This window comes from Seriola aureovittata, chromosome 2 (assembly GCF_021018895.1).
Source record: "Seriola aureovittata isolate HTS-2021-v1 ecotype China chromosome 2, ASM2101889v1, whole genome shotgun sequence".
NCBI classification, from domain to species: Eukaryota; Metazoa; Chordata; class Actinopteri; order Carangiformes; family Carangidae; genus Seriola; species Seriola aureovittata.
Genome location: NC_079365.1, coordinates 16,187,712 through 16,207,500, shown reverse-complemented (window position 1 = coordinate 16,207,500; position 19,789 = coordinate 16,187,712). Strand labels below are relative to the sequence as shown.

The window sequence follows — 19,789 nt, the reverse complement described above, 5'->3', positions numbered from 1 at the left end:
ACAGAGACTGAAAAACAGCACATATTCTTTTTGTTACATACAGTAGTTTTATTTATTGATGGAATAGTTTGACATTTAGAGAAATATTCTTATTCGCTTTCATGCAGAGTTAGGTGAGAGGATCAATATCACTCACATGTCTTTCCGTTACATTTGGAATTTTCACAGCATGCAGCCGGTTAGCTTAGCGTAGCTTAAAGAGCAAAAGTCACAGTATGTTAGTGCCAAAGGTGGATTTTGTTACCTAGCCAGGTTAGCTGTTTCCCCTCATTCCCCTCAGTCTTTATGCCAAGATAAGCTAACCAGCTCTTTGTTATCTTCATATTTAACTAACAGATATGAGAGGTATTGATCTTCTCATATAACTCTTAACAAGATCATAAAAGGGCGTATTCCCCAAAAAGTCAAAACATTCCTTTAATATAGCAGCATGTGTGAAGATGTGAAAACTCAAGATTCAGTGACTGTTTTTTTTTCCGTTCTCACCTCGACTGTGCCGCTGAACAACAGCTCTTTGTTGCGAAGAAGGACAGGATGCTAGTAAGAGACAGAGTGTGGGGTGCAGTGTGGACTTGATACTGTTTGTCAGGTTCTTGGCAGCAGTGATTTTGCATGTAATATTAGTATTACCAACAATTTGGTGTGCCTTGAGTACTCAACAACAATCTGTTAGAAATCACTGCTCTATAATCATAAGACCTCCAGCTGAAGTAGCCAGCATGGGGGTTCATGTGTTTTAAATGGCCAGCATAAGTGGATTTCAATTTCAGTGTGAGAGTAAGGACTTTTTGTTTTTCCTGATCTTACATCCAACTCGCCCACCACTCGCTCCACCACACTCAGGGCTATTTTGGGGATGCCTGGAACGTGTTCGACGCCCTGGTTGTGATTGGGAGCATAGTAGACATTGTTCTCAGTGAGATCGATGTAAGTAAGCTCAGCTACAACTAGCCTTGCTGCTCACTGACCTCTCTCTTCTTTGGCCTAGGTTTCAATGGTAGGTCTCCTATTTCTGATTGATGTCTGATTTCTCTTAACACTTTATCTCCTTTTGTCTCTCTTTTTGTCCTCCCCCGACCCTGCCATTCCATTAAAACCTCGGCCGCATTCATCCTCTTCCTCTTATTTTCTTCTCTTCCGTGATCACACGTTTCCCGCTCTTTCTCTTCATGGTCTCTCTCTTTCATTTCCATCTTTACCCTTGCGTGTTGTGTTGTGCATCAACAGCACTATTTCGCTGATGCTTGGAACACATTTGATGCCTTAATTGTTGTTGGTAGCGTCGTCGATATTGCTATCACTGAAGTGAATGTAAGTATAACTTTTTTCTGCCTTCCAAGTTGAACTGAAGCCTTACACAAAAGCCACGTGGCAATCAACAGTATTATTTGTTAACATTTTTGTGCTTTAGTACAGTGGTTCCCTATCTCTTTGGATTGAGGACCCTTAAAATGAAGCAGTGTCTGTGAGTTGTGAGCAGATCGAGGAGGAATGACTATTTTTCTCGCTCATTTTATTTTTTATTCAAAGGAGCCCTTAAAGGAGCTATTTGTAAGTTTTGCTATTGCTACATAGCTAAAGTCAACATTAACAGCTGTTTACCTACCAGTCTTGGCAAGAGCTTCAGCCATCAGTTTGTTTACAAGACGAGAGGTTTTAATACACACTCCGAGCAGCGGTACTTCATCAGGGCGGATTGGAAGCTGCAGTGATTGGACCAACCGGGCCAGAGATAGCTTGTTATCATGCTAACTTCAGAAGAAGAAAAGAAGTGATAGAAATAGAAGCAAAAAAAAAAGCTTTCCACTGAGTAAACAGCTGTTAATACACGTTTTTGCTATGTAGCAATAGCAAAAACGTGTGAAAGCATGTTGTAGTTTATAAACACAAATGGGAAATTAAAAAGAAAAACTCAGAAACAGATAACAATAATTTTGTGTTACCAAAATCTTTTTTCTTTAATCATCTGGTGACCCATGAACCCTTCTTGGGAACCACTTCTCTAGTGTGTTCAATTGTAGCCTACACTTTAAAATACTATGTGCTGCTATACAGAGCATGCTAAAAGTAAGCATTGTTATTTGTGGATAGGCATTCATAGTTGTTAAAGTGTCACTGGCCTTTTCTGTAGAGCTTCAGTTTGACTTTCATTTATGTCTCGTTGTTATTTGGTGCTATATCTTCACCAAACAAATCTGAAAGTCTGTCTTGGTGGGACTTTGCTTCAGCTAAATGTTTTATTGTCAGTGTGTTTTGCAGAACTGTTTGTTACAGGAATCATGACAAAATGTCTGACGAACATGCTGATTGTTAACCCCTTGGACATGGCAGTGAAAATGCGTGTCTCACACTTCTGAGGAGTGCATTTGGTTCAGAGCAGGATGATTTGTGACCTGGTTTTCTAATTCTTACTTTTGTTCATTTTGTTTCCATAGAAACTTGTAGAGGCAAGTATGGCAATGAACGAAAATGTTGTTTTGTGTGTAACCTGTTGTTTATAACAACTTTATCTTCGGGACCCCTTTACAGTGCGATGGATTAAAAACTAAATTAGTCATCTAATGTTTTATGGGCATTATTGGGCAAAAGTAGATATTTCTCATTTAGCAATATAGTAAAATATAGATTTCATGATAATTCAAAACTTATTTCAGTGTTGATTAAAGTTGCTTTCAAAATTCATGTCAAGGCTTGATAAAATAGTGGATGACTACTTCTCTACTTTTACTAACTACAAAAATGCTCCTCTCTTTATAGCTTGGCTTTGCACAAAAACACCTCAAAATGAAATATGTGCTTTGTTGTGTTGTGCTTTGAGATTAACTGGAACAAAAATGGCAAAGTGTCAGATACAAACAAACACCAGGAGTGCTGAGAGACCAAATTTCAAGTTTCTAGGGAATAGTTAGTGATGATGGTGCTTGTTATAGGTGAAGTGTACCAAAGACTCACAGCTCGGCCGGCCCCTCCTTCCCCCTCCTGAGTGCTCCCGTGTCTGAGCTGCAGTGCTTTTTTGCTGGAGTGATATTTCATGTTTTCAGTGTTTTTCTCAGTTCCAAATTGTGTGCCTGCATGAGTGTATAAACAAGCACTAACTTTGTTGAAAAGAGTGGTGGTGTGTTTAGGTTATTCATTGTTATGCATGTGTGTTTAACGTATGTATAGTATGTACTTTAAGGTGCTATAAGTGTGTGTGTGTGTGTGTGTGTGTATAGGTATATGTTTTGTGAATGTTGGGGACATGATGCTGATTTCACAAGGGCTTTCATAGTGGTTCTTGTGAGGCACCTTTCGTTTACATACCATTTACATCTGTTTGTGAATTGCATTGCATGTGGTTGTTTGTGTCCTAAAGCAAACTAGATCAGATATTATGTTGTTCCATTTAATCATATATAATATCCGATCTACATTGCTTTTTAATTTTGTGATTTTTGCTGCTTGCTCGCTGTTATCCATCCCAGTCATGAGTTGTGTGGTTGTTTAGTTTCTCACCTGGCCACTGTGACATCTCCAAATGCATGCTGGGAAGCATCCACCATTCATCTTATCCCCTAACGTCCTTTCCATGTCCGCCTCTCACAGATGGCGCTTGGCCACCCACTCCATTCCCCTCCGGTCAGTTGTTTCCATAGAGCCTTGTGAAGTTTGACCTCTCTCTCTTGCCCTACCCCTTGACCCTTCCCTCCAGACAGAATGGCCCTGGAGCTCAGAGCTTGGAAATGTCCGTCCTACACAACATTAAGGACTATTTTAATATAGAATATGCGGAGCTCAATCTCTCTGTGAAATCTAAATAAAAGCTGAGTTTTTTTTATCACTAACTTTCCTTAAAGTTGTGTAGGCCACTGTGGCTTTACATGCAGCTGATGTTGTGCATCAAAACTGAGGAAAACAGATCAGTTCATGTAGTGTCCTGGATATAAATCAAAGCCTTTTCTGCTACAGAATTAAAACTTCGATTAAGCGTCAGCTACAGTCCTAAAGTTCAGGAAAAGTCTTAAGCATCCTTTCACCATACAGTTATCAGGTAAGAGTCTGTGACCAAGAATATCATCAGCAGATCCTAAAGACCTGAAAGCACATAACACTAGTGGTGGTTTGGAGTTTGAGGTTCTTTGATGATCTTGTGTTTGTGTCTCTGTGAGTGATTGTCTCTGTGTTTTGTTCTGTCTTCCTGTAGTGAGCTCTTAAAGCTCAGAATGGAGCTCTGTGTAGCGCAGGTGTGTAGACTCCAGTCAGGTGCATGAACACTACAGTGACTCTACTCTCTCCTTCTTTACGCCTCTCTGCCTGTCCTCTCTCTTCCCAGTTCAGTATGACTCAGTCTCCCTGGTTTTCTTTCCTGTCTCAGTATTATCTCTATCTGTGGTTTTCTCCTCCCTCTCTCGTCTTTCTCTCCTCTCTTTCTGTCGTTCATTCACCTCTTTCTGCACCAGACTGTGAGAGCGCCCTGCTATGGCAGTTTCGTTGCAGGGCACTTCTGACATGCATGAGTTGCTGCATTGCTATGAATTCATCCGTGGCTCCTCATCCTCCAAATGTATTGTGTGTGCGTGCAGTGCTTCCCCAGCAACGTGGCAATGCTGAACGCATGCTCCATCAACGCTGTGGCCAGGATTACCTAAAGAACCTCCTCAAGCTAATTCTACATTTTATAATTTCTGCTCATTCTGCACCTCATACTGACAGTTTGTGAAGTATCATGATGAGGGATTTGAGTGAAGCCATATCTGTCTGGAGTATCTCTTTGTTTTCGGTGCTGAGCCTTCTGATATTACTCTTTTCAGTGTTGAGTTCAAAAGCTCTTCCTTTTGCCGTAAAAATCACATTTATCATTTTACAGTCTAACCGTCACCACTATGATTGATGTTTCTATTTTGCACCTCTGGACTTTCTCTGTGTACAAATGCTCGCTGAAGACTGCTGATATAATTTCCTTTTAATGACTTGAACTGCAAATAAAACCTGTATGGGTGTGGATATGTGTGAGCGACTGATGAAACTGAGAAATGAAATTATTTGATTATGCTTATATCTCTTTTTTTTATTTTTTTTATAGCAAGCATTTTTGTTTCTGTCACTTAAAACTGTTGATTTCAAAATAGTTGGTTTAACTGGTTGAATTATAATCCAGAGGAGAGTGAGCGTCTTACATGTGCTCCACTCCTTTGATGGACGCCATTAATGATGCATTATGCACACAATGTATGATTTTCCTCCAGTCAAGTCATTTGTTGATGTGTATTTGCCTGAATCCGAAGCCTGTATAATGAGTTACAGCAAGAGTCGAGGCTCTGTAAGAATAGCAGACGGTGCTTTAATCATGACATGAATTCACAACATTTGTTATATCAGTCAGCTAACTTCTCATTAACATTGTCTGAGGCCCGTCCAAAGACATCCCAACCATAAAATCCATTGAATCCCATCAGTAACGACCATTACACCGGGGGAGTGATAAAGTTGTCTGCCAGTCTTACGTGTTGCTACTACGTGTATTTAAGTAATTCCATGTTGTTCGTCAGTCTGACATGCACTTGTTCAGTCCTACATAGGAGTGTTTAGCCGTAAACCTGTTGTGTGGCGGTCTTTTAAAGTGTTAAGATAATGTTTTATGTCTGTCATTATATTAAGTGTAAATAGACAGTGATACATGTACAATAGGGTGTCAATAAATGTCTGTCTTTGTCATAGTTAAACAACAAGACAGTTTTGTCCCGTCAATGAGAAGAGTAGTGAGTTCGTTCTGTCTACGTCTTGACTGACGTGTGCCGGCGTTGTGTGATAAAGACTTTTCAAATGTAATGTTTACGTGTTTGGCCCAATGTGTGTGAGACCTGCGGGCTCTGTACAAGTCATTAATACAGGTCTTTGATTTTAAAGCCAACGGAGACTCCTCAGGTGGATGAATTGGGGGTAAGATGCTCCGCTCCCCCCTTGCCCCCTTCCCCCCTTACCCTGTCAGGGCCATGCCATGTTTAGATTTGCATTTCTTTGTTTGGTATTTTTCTGTTGTCTTCTACGCATCCTATGATCTATTGCTTATTTCTGTTTTGTTTACATTCTCATGATAAAGTTTTCCATTCTCTATATTTTTCTGGGTTTTTTTCTCTTTTTTTTTGTTTTATTCATTTGCATATATTCTCAAAAAAATTGATTTTGATTTTCCTAAATGTTTGGAGTTATTTTTAAGGAGAGTGTGTCACTCAAACGTGACGCTGTGTGTCCTGTTAGGTGGGAGCGGTTTTGGGCCGCTCCTCACGTTTGTACTGTTGACACTGCTACATGGTCTCTGCCACCATTCTTGTGTGGGGTAGTGACCCATGGATGACCCCTGGGATCAGGTCACCCAGCTCTGACCTGTGAACCTCCTGGCCGACCCGTTTGGGTTGGTCCCACTGTGACTCCGCATGCAGTGACTCTGGACTGAGGGTGCCATGCTTGTGCAGATTGTGTCCTGTCAAGTATGGCAAGGTTTTCTCCAGCATGCTTGCCTCCTTGCTTCCTCCCCTGTAGGTCTGTACAGTGACAGGGCTCCTGACAGTGCTTTGGATGCGGACTAACAGAAACATATCAGCTGGAGCTGCACTGCTTGACAGACTCAGTTTAATTCATATTAATCTCAGTTTCTATTAGATTTGGACCCAACGTGCAAAGTTACAGCTTTATACAGTATGTGCTGGACCACGAACATGTGTTATATGCTGCCACCAGAAAACTTATTCAATTCAAGACTATGTTCACTTTTCTCTTTTGATGACATAAAGATGCAGTGCTGCTCTCTCAGCCCATATGTATCTGGTGCTGCGGTCTCAGTTCAGAACTGATCATCTCATAAAGCACAGCCAGATTCTCTGTGATCGCTGCATCCATTATTGGTCTGCTCTCCTCTGACTCCGGACTGTCTCCACAGAACACAGAGGACAGCGCTCGCATCTCCATCACCTTCTTCCGTCTGTTTCGAGTCATGCGGCTGGTCAAGCTCCTGAGCAGAGGGGAGGGCATTCGCACCCTGCTTTGGACTTTCATCAAATCCTTCCAGGTGAAGTGAAATACAATATGTCAGTGACTGAAGGAAATATTAAAGCCACTTCTATTAACCTTTATCTACTTTCGATCCTCTCTTTTCCCTGAAGGCTCTGCCATATGTTGCTCTTCTGATAGCCATGCTGTTCTTCATCTACGCTGTCATTGGCATGCAGGTTGGTAACTAAATGTGACAGAAAATATTTTTCTACTGTGTTATCCAAGTTTACAATTTTGCAGTTGTACTCATGTGGACGATATTTTTTAACTCCAGGTGTTTGGAAAGATTGCAATGGTGGACGGCACACACATCAACAGAAACAACAACTTCCAGACCTTCCCTCAGGCCGTGCTGCTTCTGTTCAGGTGTGTAAGGATGCCGGCTCAGAGGTCACGTACTGATGTTAGTGTTTAGTTTAATGGCTCTCTATTGTTGAGTGATTAATTAGTGTCTGTCGTGCCTGATTATTCCCAAGGTGTGCCACTGGAGAGGCGTGGCAGGAGATCATGTTGGCCTGTATGCCCGGGAAACTGTGTGACCCAGAGTCGGACTACAACCCCGGGGAGGAGATGACGTGTGGCAGTGGATTTGCAATAGTTTACTTCATCACCTTCTACATGCTCTGCGCCTTCTTGGTACACAATAATTCAATTCGTTATAATAGTTTTTTCTTATTTACTCTGCTTAGTATTGCATTCTGTGCTTTTCTCAAAGCATTTTTAAGATGTAGAATTCATGTCAGACTGAGTACTGTCTAACTAAACCTGACTTCTTCACCATGTTTGTTTGTTGGGGTACACGGCAGAATGTTTTTGCATTCGGACAAAATTATTATTATTATTATATTAATGCCACATTAATATACTTATACTTAATTATTGTGATTTAGTTGAAATGATTAAGTACAGAAAGGCAATATTTGCACTTTTATTCTATTGTTTTAGATTATTTTGAGCTGGATGGCTTGCAAAAAATTTGAAACACACTGATACGATACATACTTATACATACATACAATGTATATCAGGCATTTTCTTGTCCCTCTCCAGATTATTAATTTGTTTGTGGCCGTCATCATGGATAACTTTGACTATCTGACACGTGATTGGTCCATTCTTGGTCCTCACCACCTTGATGAATTCAAGAGAATTTGGTCAGAGTACGACCCAGAGGCCAAGTATGTGCTTTATTACCTGCAGTATCTGGGAATATTTCACATTCATGATCCTGCACAGTTATGTGTCAGTTAACATCTCACCTGTGTTATTTTCTCTCACGCAGAGGCAGAATTAAGCATCTGGATGTTGTAACCCTTCTGCGTCGTATTCAGCCGCCTCTCGGCTTTGGCAAACTGTGCCCTCACAGAGTGGCTTGCAAGGTCTCTTCTCCTCTTGTTTTCTAGTATCTCATTAACTAAGGTCACACAGACAAACTGATGATTTATCTGGCCTGTGTTATCATATTAAATGCCTCTATTCGCTCTCTTCTCTCAGAGGCTGGTAGCCATGAACATGCCTCTGAACAGTGACGGCACAGTCATGTTTAATGCCACTCTGTTTGCACTGGTGCGAACGGCCCTGAAGATCAAAACAGAAGGTATGAACTGAACATAAATTACATCACACTGTATTTCTACCTAAAAATTGCATAAAATACTAAGCTGATGCCTTTACTGAGCCTGTTGTTCTCTGTTACTTGTAATTATGGAGATGTGTGGATTTAAAATGGCTGTGAACTGGAGTGCTGGTTTCTCAGGGACATTTGTTTCCCTGTGGTGCAGGTAATCTAGAGCAGGCCAATGAAGAGCTGCGAGCTGTCATCAAGAAAATCTGGAAAAGAACCAGCATGAAGCTGCTGGATCAAGTGGTGCCTCCTGCTGGTGGTTAGTGGAATCGACCTGTGTCTTTCAATGAAATCTCATATACACCTCCTCGTCCTTCTGTTATAGTTTGATACACAAACCAAGCTAAAGATGTCTGCACAGAGTCACACACACACACACACTATATGTTTCCCACATGTTGTTTGCATAAAATTACAGGAAGCTCCTTCATAACTATATCCTTAAATAAAAAGCCACTCACCCACACACATACTCTCACACAAGTGAAGCTGTATCGTGCTGTTTCTGCTCTGCTCACGTTCTCCTGGTTGCCCCCTCAGCAGTGTGTTTCTTATCCATGTGTGTTTGATCCACACTCCTCCCTCCTGCCCTGGATGTTGACGGAGGCTACTGACTGTCTGCTGGGCTTTGGGCTTGCATGGCCTTTGTAGACCACTGTGCAAGTGCATGTTCTGTCTTTCTCACTAATATCTCTCTCTCTCTCTCTCTCTCTCTCTCTCTCTCTCTCTCTCTTTCTCTTTCCTTCTTTATCTGTCTTCTCTCCTTCACTGACGCTGTCTGTTGTCTTAATCTCTGTCCTTTTCTCATTGCTTGAGCTTCCACAGCTTATTCTCCTCACACTTTTTTATATCTCTGTGTCCAAAACTCTGAAACACTTCAGAATATTCTGAAGCAGTTCTGTTTTAGGGTGGTGGCATGGAACTAGTGTTGCCTCTCTCTCTGATTTCTGTCCCCAGCGTGCTTGTTCAAAGTGATTCAGACCCCTGCTTCAGAATGATTCTCACGCACTCTTGCACACACTCTTAAAAAAATACTTATCATGGGACAAAATGTACATGCACAAACATGCTCATATGCAGTTTCAAGTATAGCATTAACTGACTAGCACACATAACATAAGAAAAAGGCATACATGATACAAACAGGTAAATTTACGCAAACATACTGACATGTATGATGCATAGATTTGCTTGCTTGCATGTGCTAAGGCAGTAAAGTAAATGTCATTCTTGGACGTAAAGACCAGCTCCTTGCCTCGCAACAAAAAGCATCTAAAAAACATTTGATCATAAAGGTAATTCAGTAGTATTTGTTCAAGATAAATATTACAAAAAGGTTGAGTCACTTTATCTTGCAGCATGTATGTCATTGCGCAGATTAAGTTTTTAATTTGTACTGTAGTTAGATCTTAATTCTGCTCACTTTGTCCTTTTTTATCAGGAGCACAACACTGAGGAAGAATAGACAAAAAATTGAAAGCAGTTTCATTACCCACCGGGTCATATTACTTTAAATTTTAAAAGCAAAGATGTAATTTAGAAGATTTCAATTGGATTCTAAGTAGAAATACACACACACACACACACACACACACACACACACACAAATTGAAGACATTACAGCATACATTTGATTTTCTGCTCTTTCTGGAATACAGTGAAGGATCTCAGGTCGTGCAAATTGAGGTACAGTATATACACCATCAAGATGGATGTATATAATCTGGATTAAGTGATTTGGTTGATTGGGGTTGCCTCTGCCTCACTTGTCTGCAGTCCTGAGGTGATGAACCCAGAATTTGAAGGAGTATGGACGAGGGAGGAGAAGAGTTTCTCCTCTCTCCCACTTTACTGTGTGTAGTGACCTGCTGACACAGGAGGCATTTGTGTGGTCTGTTCACTCAGATGATGAGGTAACCGTGGGGAAGTTCTATGCCACCTTCCTGATACAGGACTACTTTAGGAAATTCAAGAAACGTAAAGAGGAAGGCCTGGTGGGTGCTCACCCCTCCCAGAACAACACAGCCATTGCTTTACAGGTGAGTCTAACGGAGTTCGCGTGTGTCTCTGAGAGTGTGTCGGTGTGTTACTTAAGAGAGAGGGGAGAGAGATTGTTGAACACTGTGTGAAAACATGGATTTACGAGCACCGTAACGTTGTTAAGTCAAGTCTGTATAATACGTGTCTTTGTACATTCCATTCAAATAGCATCACGTGTGCTAATGTTATGGTTTATGATCCAGCAGGACGTTCATAATCTTGATGTACAGTATGAATCTGTAACTGTGATTTATATGTTCCCGGTGTGTGACCTTGTTATTTGTGTCTCTGTGTCTTCTATCATATATGTTGATGTTAAGCGTGTGTCATCATCTCCAGCCATCATTTCATGTGTTTTCTGTGCATCACAACTCACTCAGCGACTCATGAAATTCACATGCAAAGCTTGTTGCCATTTCTGTTACCTTATAATGTATGATATATGGCCTCAATATGTCACCATATATCATTGTCAGACAGTAAACATGACCAGCTTTTAGGTTATTTATAATAAAATCTTTGTGAACATTCTATTAATTTAGTTTTGTAAACCCGCAAAGGAGAGAAGGAAGAAACTTTTTTTTTTTTTTTACTGCACTCACTGAGGCATATTTGAGAGTAAGGACAGCTGGATGCTACACAAGACATTTCAGATAAATAATATTCACAGCAGGTTGCATTCAAGAGAGCACATTTGTCTGTCTTGTGTGTTCTCATCTCACACAGTCTGTCGGTACTGTAAATGTCAGGTGTTGCATACTCCAGCACAGGTGTGTGTATGCCCAGTATGTGTGATGGTTGTGACTGTATGATGCCAGTTTTCATATTGTGAGTTGTAAGATGAAGGTCCCAGCTGTAGTGCTTAGCCCTCTCATTGTCATGGTTACAGGCTGGCCTTCGCACGCTGCATGATATTGGGCCCGAAATTCGCCGAGCGATATCATGTGATCTGCAAGATGACGAACTAGTAGACTTTATTCCAGAGGAAGACGAGGAAATTTATAGGGTAAACTATTTTAATTTTACCTGACAGGAGGAATGTTTGTGGCAAAATTCACATATTGTGCTTGTAATGAAGTTATCAATTGATGCTTTTCTCTCTATAAAAGGGAATGTACTCAGAGAAACAGTATTCAGCTAAATCTGAAGTAGATGCACTGTCTCTAATCTATATTGTTACAATAAGTGGCTTATGTTTCATGTGGTTTTTTTTTGGCTTCCTAAGTTTTTCCTCCATTTCAATTCCAACAAACTACAAAGAGTGCATTCATTTTGCTCACATATGTCATATGCCATAAAACCAGCTTCTGAACTTATTTTTGTCAGCTCGCAGACTTAACATCAATAGCACATTTGTTCTGCTGTACTGTAAGAAGTAGAGGCCCTGGTGGTTTTACTATGAGCGCTCCTCCACAGCGTAATGGCGGACTCTTCGGTAACCATCTCATGAACGGCGGTCATCGGCGATCCAACGGCCACCAGACCAACGCCACACAGCGACCTCTGCAGGTGCAGCCCCCTCCTCACTACGCCCACATGGAGCAGCCGGTGGGACGCCTGTCTCGAGCCAACGCAATGTCCCACCCCAACCACCATCATCACCACCACCACCATCACCACCGCCACCACAACTCCTATGGCAAGTCTCCCAAATCCACCAACATCAACCTCAACAATGCCAACGTGTCCAGTCTGCCCAACGGAGGACACCATCGCTACTATGAGCACGCACCTCCCAATGGCTACCCAGGTCTACGCAGCTCCTACTACGACTACGACAAGCCGCGGACACCCCAGGGTCAAAGGTATCCACACACCGATCATCAGCCTTTGATCTGCTGTTGAAGTGGTTGTGCCCATTTTGTTTTGGTGGTGTTTTCTGTTGAAATGTGAACTAAACATGTAAAATCACATCCCGGCGAGATATTTTCAACTCTGATTTTTGCAGCAGAACTTTCCAACTGTAACGTTGAGAGAAAAACTCTTCTTTCAAGCACAGAGAAATCAATTGTAGAACAGGCGGAGATATCAGAAGAAGATTGATAGCACTCTTACATCTGTCCACTCAATATTCAACCAGGAGATTAGCTTAGCATTAAGACTGGAAGCAGGGGCAAACAGCCTGGATATGTACAAAGATAACAAAGTCTGACTGAAGCACCTCCAAAGCCAGCAGCATATCTGGTTGTTTTTGAGGTACTGAGACAGGCTAGCTGTTTCTCCTATTTCCAGTCTTTGTGCTAAGCTAAGCTAACTGTCTGCTGCAGACATGAGAGTGGTACCATCTTCTTAGTGTATTTCCCAAAATCTCGAAAGATTTAAGATTTCATGCTGTGACAGATTTTGGTTCATTTTTTTGGAGAAATATTTGGAAAAATTCTAATGATTACATTGAATTAATGTCTATCCCTAGTGGCAAGTGTTTTCCTAATAAGTCAGGCTTTTGTGCACTTTTTGTGAACAGAAATACACACAACAAACTGAGAGATTGTGGGTACAAAACTAAGCAAATTAGAAAATAGTTCATACTTAATACGTTTATACGTAGACTATCACATTGATAATGTTTTGACAGCAAGTGTATGTGTTTCAAACCATTTAGATGTGGATTATGGATTCCCCCCTCAAGTGCAAGGCTCAAAAATAAATTGGTAAACAAAAAACAATTGCACAAGTTGTAAAGTTCCTCTTGCTCCACTGTTCGCCTGAGAGGCTTTCTCAGACTTTTCATGCAGCTATCTCAGGTTGTATGTCAGCACATAACCGAGAGCTGAGGAAATTAAAAACGAAAACAATGGGATTAGTTTTTATGCGCTGAGTGTTTGCTGCAACCACGAGTCGTGAGGACATTATCAGTTGCATAAGTGTTTCTTCCCAGCCTCTTATCAAACCTTCCCGTTTCACAAACCTTTATTGTAAACCCTTCATTCCATAATGGATCACTCTAATACTGACAGTTAACTTCATGAGTGACCAATAGTACACTTATCTCCTGATTTCCCATGCTCTGTTTAGTCTGTCGCTCCAGTATTGGGCTTGTTTTTCTTTACTACCCACATAAGTATGGGAGACAATTTCATTGCTGCCACTTTACAAAAGAGAAATGATTTTTAGTTTGTTTCTTATCTTAAGAGTAGAAAATGGAATTGTCAACCATCACTGGAGTCGACGTCACGCTCTCTCCTCCTCATACATATATATGAGAATGCTGTATATGTTTCATATACTGTATGATATATATGTCACGCTCTCTCCTCCATTTTCTCTGTGTTCTTTCCTTCTCCCTTTCTTATTCCTAACCAAAATGCTTTCTCTTGACCATCCCTCTGCTTTCTTGGACAGAAGGCGCTACTATGAGACGTATGTTAGGTATGTTGTTTTTCTAGGTTTGGCTCCAGCAGTATGTCACAACTGCGAAAGAAGGACTTTGTTTTTTTATGTTTATTTGTTTTATTTTGACTTGGTTTTGGATCGATGAATGGTTGCATCCTTGCTAAGTCAGTGTTATGAGCTATATGCTGGCCACTCATTTGTCTGGTTATTGCCTTGTGTCAATGCTTTAAAGTAAAAGGAGAGATAGCATAAATGTGAGTGGCCAGCATATTGCTGAGAGCAGCCCTGCTATATGCATGTGTCAAAGTGACGTGCTTGCTTTGAAGAAGGACCCAGAAGCTCGAAAAGAAAGAAGTGTATGAGAATGTTTTGAAAAATCGTTCAACTAGTCACCGCTAGTTCTGTTTTATGCTCCTAATGCACAGTCCTACACCCGGTTCACTTCAAGAGTCTTAACCAGAGAGAGATCTGTGTTTTGACTAACCCGATAAAGGCCGTCAAGGTGTGATGTTTAGATGACAGCGTGATGCTCTTCAGCCTAAAACTTCTGCCTGTTATCTTGGTTTAATAAGGGTGGTCAGTTGCATCGCATCCCCCCGGAGGCTTGCGTCTGCATGGCAGTGCATGGCCCTATTCCAGTGACCCCATCCCCCTCTCCGAATAGCCACAGCGTGCACGCTCTTACCCCTGTGCCCTGACTTTTCCTCAGGTCCCATGGAGGGGATGGACGCCACCCCACGATCCGCAGAGAGGAGGAGTTTGATGAGGACCGCTTCTCTGGGGAGTATTACAGTGGGGAAGAGTTTTACGAAGATGACAGTATGCTGTCAGGGGACAGGTATTAGTCTTTCTGATTGCCTGTGTAAATTCTCTTTTATCTGCCTTGTTCATTAAATTTAATCAGAAGAGTTTTGGGATAGTGCGTGTCATTCAATGTCTCCCAACAAGCCCTTTATTCGATATGTTGACAGGTATCAGAACAGTGACACGGAGTATGAGACTCCCAAAGGTTACCATCACCCTGACAGTTACTATGACGATGATGAGCAGCCTCTCTACCGCGACTCGCGCAGGTCACCAAAGAGACGGCTGCTTCCTGCCACACCTCAAGGTATTTCCTTACCTACCCGCAGCATGAGTTACATGATTACCTTGCACTGTTCATGTCTAATATAACAATGGTTAAATAAAGTATCAATTTCAAATAATGTGAAAGAAAAAAACAAAAAATTTTTGATGCAAAATGAGAAACACTGTCCTGCCTGTTCTTGTGTTGCGCCTTCGTTGCTTATTGTACATCATTCTTGTGCTATTTATTCAATTATCCTATCATTGAAAAACTATAGGCTCTAGGTTAGTTATAAAGCAACTGTGTTACATATGAAACCTTGGGAGAAAAGTGTAAAGCTGTGTTTTTGTTTGCTAAATACACACCAGCTGTTTTCATTGTATGATTTATCCACTCACCCAGTTTCATATTCCTGAGCGTTTGCAATGTTAAAGCTGTTTCCTGGACCACGTTACTCACTGGTCCACTGCTTGCTTGTTCAGGTCACAGGAGGCCATCCTTCAACTTTGAGTGTCTTCGCAGACAAAGTAGCCAGGACGAGCTTCCACATCAGCGTACTGCTCTACCACTGCACCTTATGCAGCACCAGGTAACACAGGTTGGTCTCGTTTGGACTGACCTACGTTATTATTTGACTGATTCCACCAGAGCTGTCTCAAACTTTAAGTTGAAATGAACTGATCACATTTCTTCAATAACTAAATATCACAGACATCTGTTGAATCAAGGTAACTACTGTTGTGAAACAGCAGGAAACTGAACTGCTTACATGCTCCTAGAGTATACAAGTACAATACTCCCAACGTCCTCTGATGCAGCTCTGTATAACGCTTGTATTCCTGGGTCTCTCCTTCCCTGTCAGGTAATGGCTGTAGCAGGCCTGGACTCCAGCAGAGCCCACCGCCTCTCCCCGACCCGCTCCACTCGCTCCTGGGCGACTCCCCCTGCCACCCCGGCCAGTAAAGACCAGTCACCATACTACACCCCTCTCATCCGTGTGGACCAGCAGCACAGGGGGAGTACTGCTAGCAGCCATGTGTCTGTGCGCAAGAGCTCCTGGTACACAGATGACCCCGAGTACTCTCAGAGGACGTACTCACCTGTCCACCTGCAGGTGCCACCTGAGTTCCATAACCAGTACCACCAGAAGAGAGGCAGCGCAACCAGCCTGGTGGAAGCGGTGAGTTTCAGGCTATTTGGTGACAAAGGGAAGGGAGAGGTATCCCTGACCAGATCATTTGATGTATCCAGCTGTCAAAACAAAATTTTGCAAGCAAGAAAAGCAAAACAAGAGTCTGAAATTCACATATTACATAACATATTTTTTCTTTACATACTGTTGAGCAGGTTTTGATATCAGAGGGGCTTGGGAGATATGCCAAGGATCCCAAGTTTGTCGCTGCCACAAAGCATGAGATAGCAGATGCATGTGAGATGACGATAGACGAAATGGAGAGTGCCGCCAGCCACCTACTGAACGGAGGGATGGCCCCGGGCGTCAACGGGGTCAACGTGTTTCCCCTTCTGACTCCAAGGGACTATGAACTGCAGGACACCGCAGCCAGCTACAGCGACGAGGAGCCAGAGACAGAACCCAGAGCTCCTTATGAGGAGGACCTGGCAGATGAGATGATCTGCATCACAACTTTATAGCACTGGCTGGAGAAATCTGCAAATTAGAACCAGTGTCAGACTACAACCAGTGAAAATAAAAAAGAAATGCATCTGTTGGCTCCGACCAAAAGAAGTGCCTTTTACATTGAAGAGAAAAGGCATACAGAAGAGAGACACATTAGTCCCGTTCATTTAATTGTTCTCCACCTGCCAGCAAACGGAGGTCACAGCACAGAGCCACATACCATCCCGGCTGTGCACAGAGGGACTGACTGGACCCTCCTGTCAAAGGCCTTGACCTGGAGGTGACACACAGGTTCAGCCTGCAGCCGATCAGAGACGAGGACAGTGATGCCAGTGAAAGATGGACCAATTGGCAAAGGTGTGAGATACTCTAAAGGGCGGGTCTTTAAGGGTGATGACAATCAGATGTACGATGTCATTACCTCAGTCACTTTATTAAGGTTCGGCATATCATGCAAGTTTTCAATGCAAGCATAGGAAGGCATATCTCCTCCCTTAGTCGTTAGAATAACTTGATCCCTTTGTTGTTAGAACAGATCGTTTAATGATTGCTACAGCTGAGTCAAAAAGTGAAGAGCACCAGTAGAGTTGTACCAGATTATGCAGGAACTAACTGTCCTACTTATAGCATCATTCAACTTGAGATATGTACTTTTGAAGCGACAAAAGCATTTGTGATAAATGCACTAGCAGGCAGGTTATTTTAAATTTTAGAATAGCCTGATTAATATTTCATAGTTGATATGCTGTAAATTGTATTATATAACAAAAGAAACTTTGTAAAGAGATATTCTATATTTTGTAATTATGTATCATTTAAAAGATCAGCAATATGGACCCTTGTGACTCCTGTTATGCTATAAAAGCAGACTTGCATTATTTTATTAAGTACAATATTCTGATATTTGTTTGCCTTTTATTTCTTTGCTAATATGCACCCTTTATTTTGCCTATGAAACAGCATTTTTAAGAGGTTCTGCTTGTGTGATAACACTACTGCACAGGATATGCAAATGGCTTTGATTTCTCAGCATAGGAGTACATGTGTTACTTCATCAAACCAACACCAGTTGCATAAGGTTAAGCCCCCTTTAAAGGAGCATTTTTAGAAGGCAAGCCTCAAGGATCCAGTGCCGAAATTTTATACAGATGTGATGAACACATTTGTTTGCATATTTTGTGCAGGGCATGCACAAGAATTTAAAATGCATAGTGCATTAACAATGCTGCTTTTTTAGTTGGTTTCAGAGTCAAACCTAGGTTCCGTCAGCCCCTACTGAAATGCCTTTTTGCTGCTGAAAGAACGAAAAATGATAGATGGTAATAACAGGGATAAATTAATATTTCTCATAGCTCATGCTGGGATTTTCCATGACATACACTACTCTTTGTTGATCATGGTGTGATTCCATTAAACCTTTGTACTGAATCTTCGCAGTCACATCTTAGTCTTCATGTAGTGTGCGAGGGCTCGGAGCATGTGGTGGCAGGAGACAAATGCACACATCCAAAGGTCAGAAACAGACGATGCAGACATTCGTTGTAAGTGGAAGGACAGAGTGTGTCCTGGTGTCAGGATGCTGGAGAGAGGCTAAGCAATACTAAACCCCCCGCCCCTTTTCTCTCTCAGCCTGCCTGGTTCCTGCATACAGTATACCTCGTTAGGCACCGGTGACAACATATCATTGTCTCAACTTATCTGTCCGTCGCAGCGTCCCACAGTGGAGTCTCACAGAGATTAAGTAGAGTTGAACCTGGATTTTGTGTTTTTTTATTTTTTTTTCTCTAATCATGTTTATTAATGAGACCAGAAGGGTAAACTCGCCCTTCTGGATGCATGAAAAGAAGCAAGTGATGCCCACCAGTTTGAACACAAACTACAAAATATCTTTCTGTTTTTATCAGTTATCATTTATTGATCTGTCACGATAAGGATACTGGACAAAAAAAAACTGAAATGGGCTTTTTCAGGCATTACCATGGAGAGTTTGAATTAGCACCAAGGATATATAGGGTAAATGTGATCTGTTGTTCATGAGTGTTTGATTTGTAGGCGAGTGCGTACTGTACTCTAATTCAACCGAACACTGTCATGAAAATGTAGGTTTTCCATTTTGTGTGCACATTGAAAGGGCTCTTTGAATTGTTTGTGAGTAAAAAAGTGTGTTCTAGTCCTTTTGTTGATGAACCGTCATATAAAAGGACCAATGCACATAACAGGCACATTGTACTATTCGTAGCAATTACAGTACTGATGAACTGAAGATATGCATTATTTTGTAAACACTTTTAAAAGTTGTGTTAAACTAAAGATGAAAAGAACTTACTTTTACCTCATGTCAGGGATTCCTGAAAAAAAAGAAAAATAATGATTTGGTTCAGTCTATACCAATGGTATTTAAATATTAGCACATAGCTGTTTGTCTTTGCACAAGTAACTGTATAGTGCTATCGTTTCTCCTTTTTCTAAACAGATTTGTGTATTAAGGTGAGACAATTTTGTACTTTTTGTGACTGTGTGTATGGTTTAGTGGAATCTATATTTGTCATTTACACCTCACCTTACAATGCTGGGAATGAAAGAGTATTAAAAAATATTTTCAAGGTGCACTGTTCCTCTGTTCATGGGTAGGGAAAAAAAAAATTAAATGGTAAAGTACCAGTTTACAGAGAAACACATATTGATTTGAACATTTCTATTAGTTTTCTTCATATTGTTATGATTATAATTACTATAACAACTATTAATGTTCTGAAAGCTGTATTTAAATAGAAGATAATGTAAAATATGTACAAAAGTATGGAAAGACCCATGGTAATGTTCTCTACTTGAAAGTCTTGATATTTGCTCCTTAATGTTTTTATTCAGTAAACATAATTTCTCTTAGTAGCAAATGCTTTACTATAACCCTCTAGGTTTTGTATCAATACATTTTTTTGTATTTTTCATTTTATTTTGGCCTTGACTTTATTTGAATCAATACTGATATTTTATTTTCTATTGATCATCATTGAATAAACTTATGCTGAATAACTGTTCTCATTTATTTGTATTC

General features: G+C 41.1%; 1 protein-coding gene across 15 annotated transcripts in view; it reads left to right on the top strand.

Annotated features, from left to right (window-relative positions):
* The window catches only part of cacna1da (calcium channel, voltage-dependent, L type, alpha 1D subunit, a), a 69,551-nt gene extending 49,784 nt beyond the window's left edge, over positions 1–19,767 (top strand). For 4 of the 15 annotated variants that reach the window (XM_056394500.1, XM_056394494.1, XM_056394446.1 and 1 more), the window contains 18 exons: positions 1,228–1,311; positions 6,917–7,045; positions 7,140–7,205; positions 7,304–7,395; positions 7,506–7,665; positions 8,080–8,207; positions 8,312–8,408; positions 8,524–8,626; positions 8,811–8,912; positions 10,559–10,692; positions 11,583–11,699; positions 12,110–12,498; positions 14,036–14,062; positions 14,736–14,864; positions 14,998–15,137; positions 15,578–15,693; positions 15,958–16,275; positions 16,443–19,767. In XM_056394500.1, the coding sequence (XP_056250475.1) occupies positions 1,228–1,311; positions 6,917–7,045; positions 7,140–7,205; positions 7,304–7,395; positions 7,506–7,665; positions 8,080–8,207; positions 8,312–8,408; positions 8,524–8,626; positions 8,811–8,912; positions 10,559–10,692; positions 11,583–11,699; positions 12,110–12,498; positions 14,036–14,062; positions 14,736–14,864; positions 14,998–15,137; positions 15,578–15,693; positions 15,958–16,275; positions 16,443–16,748 (2,637 nt within the window). In that variant the 3' untranslated portion in view covers positions 16,749–19,767. Of the gene's footprint in view, positions 1–1,227; positions 1,312–5,886; positions 5,920–6,916; positions 7,046–7,139; positions 7,206–7,303; positions 7,396–7,505; positions 7,666–8,079; positions 8,208–8,311; positions 8,409–8,523; positions 8,627–8,810; positions 8,913–10,558; positions 10,693–11,582; positions 11,700–12,109; positions 12,499–14,035; positions 14,063–14,735; positions 14,865–14,997; positions 15,138–15,577; positions 15,694–15,957; positions 16,276–16,442 lie in introns of all 15 variants that reach the window. The other 11 variants (XM_056394474.1, XM_056394388.1, XM_056394396.1 and 8 more) reach the window with 6 other exon arrangements.
* The last annotated feature ends 22 nt before the right edge of the window (positions 19,768–19,789 follow it).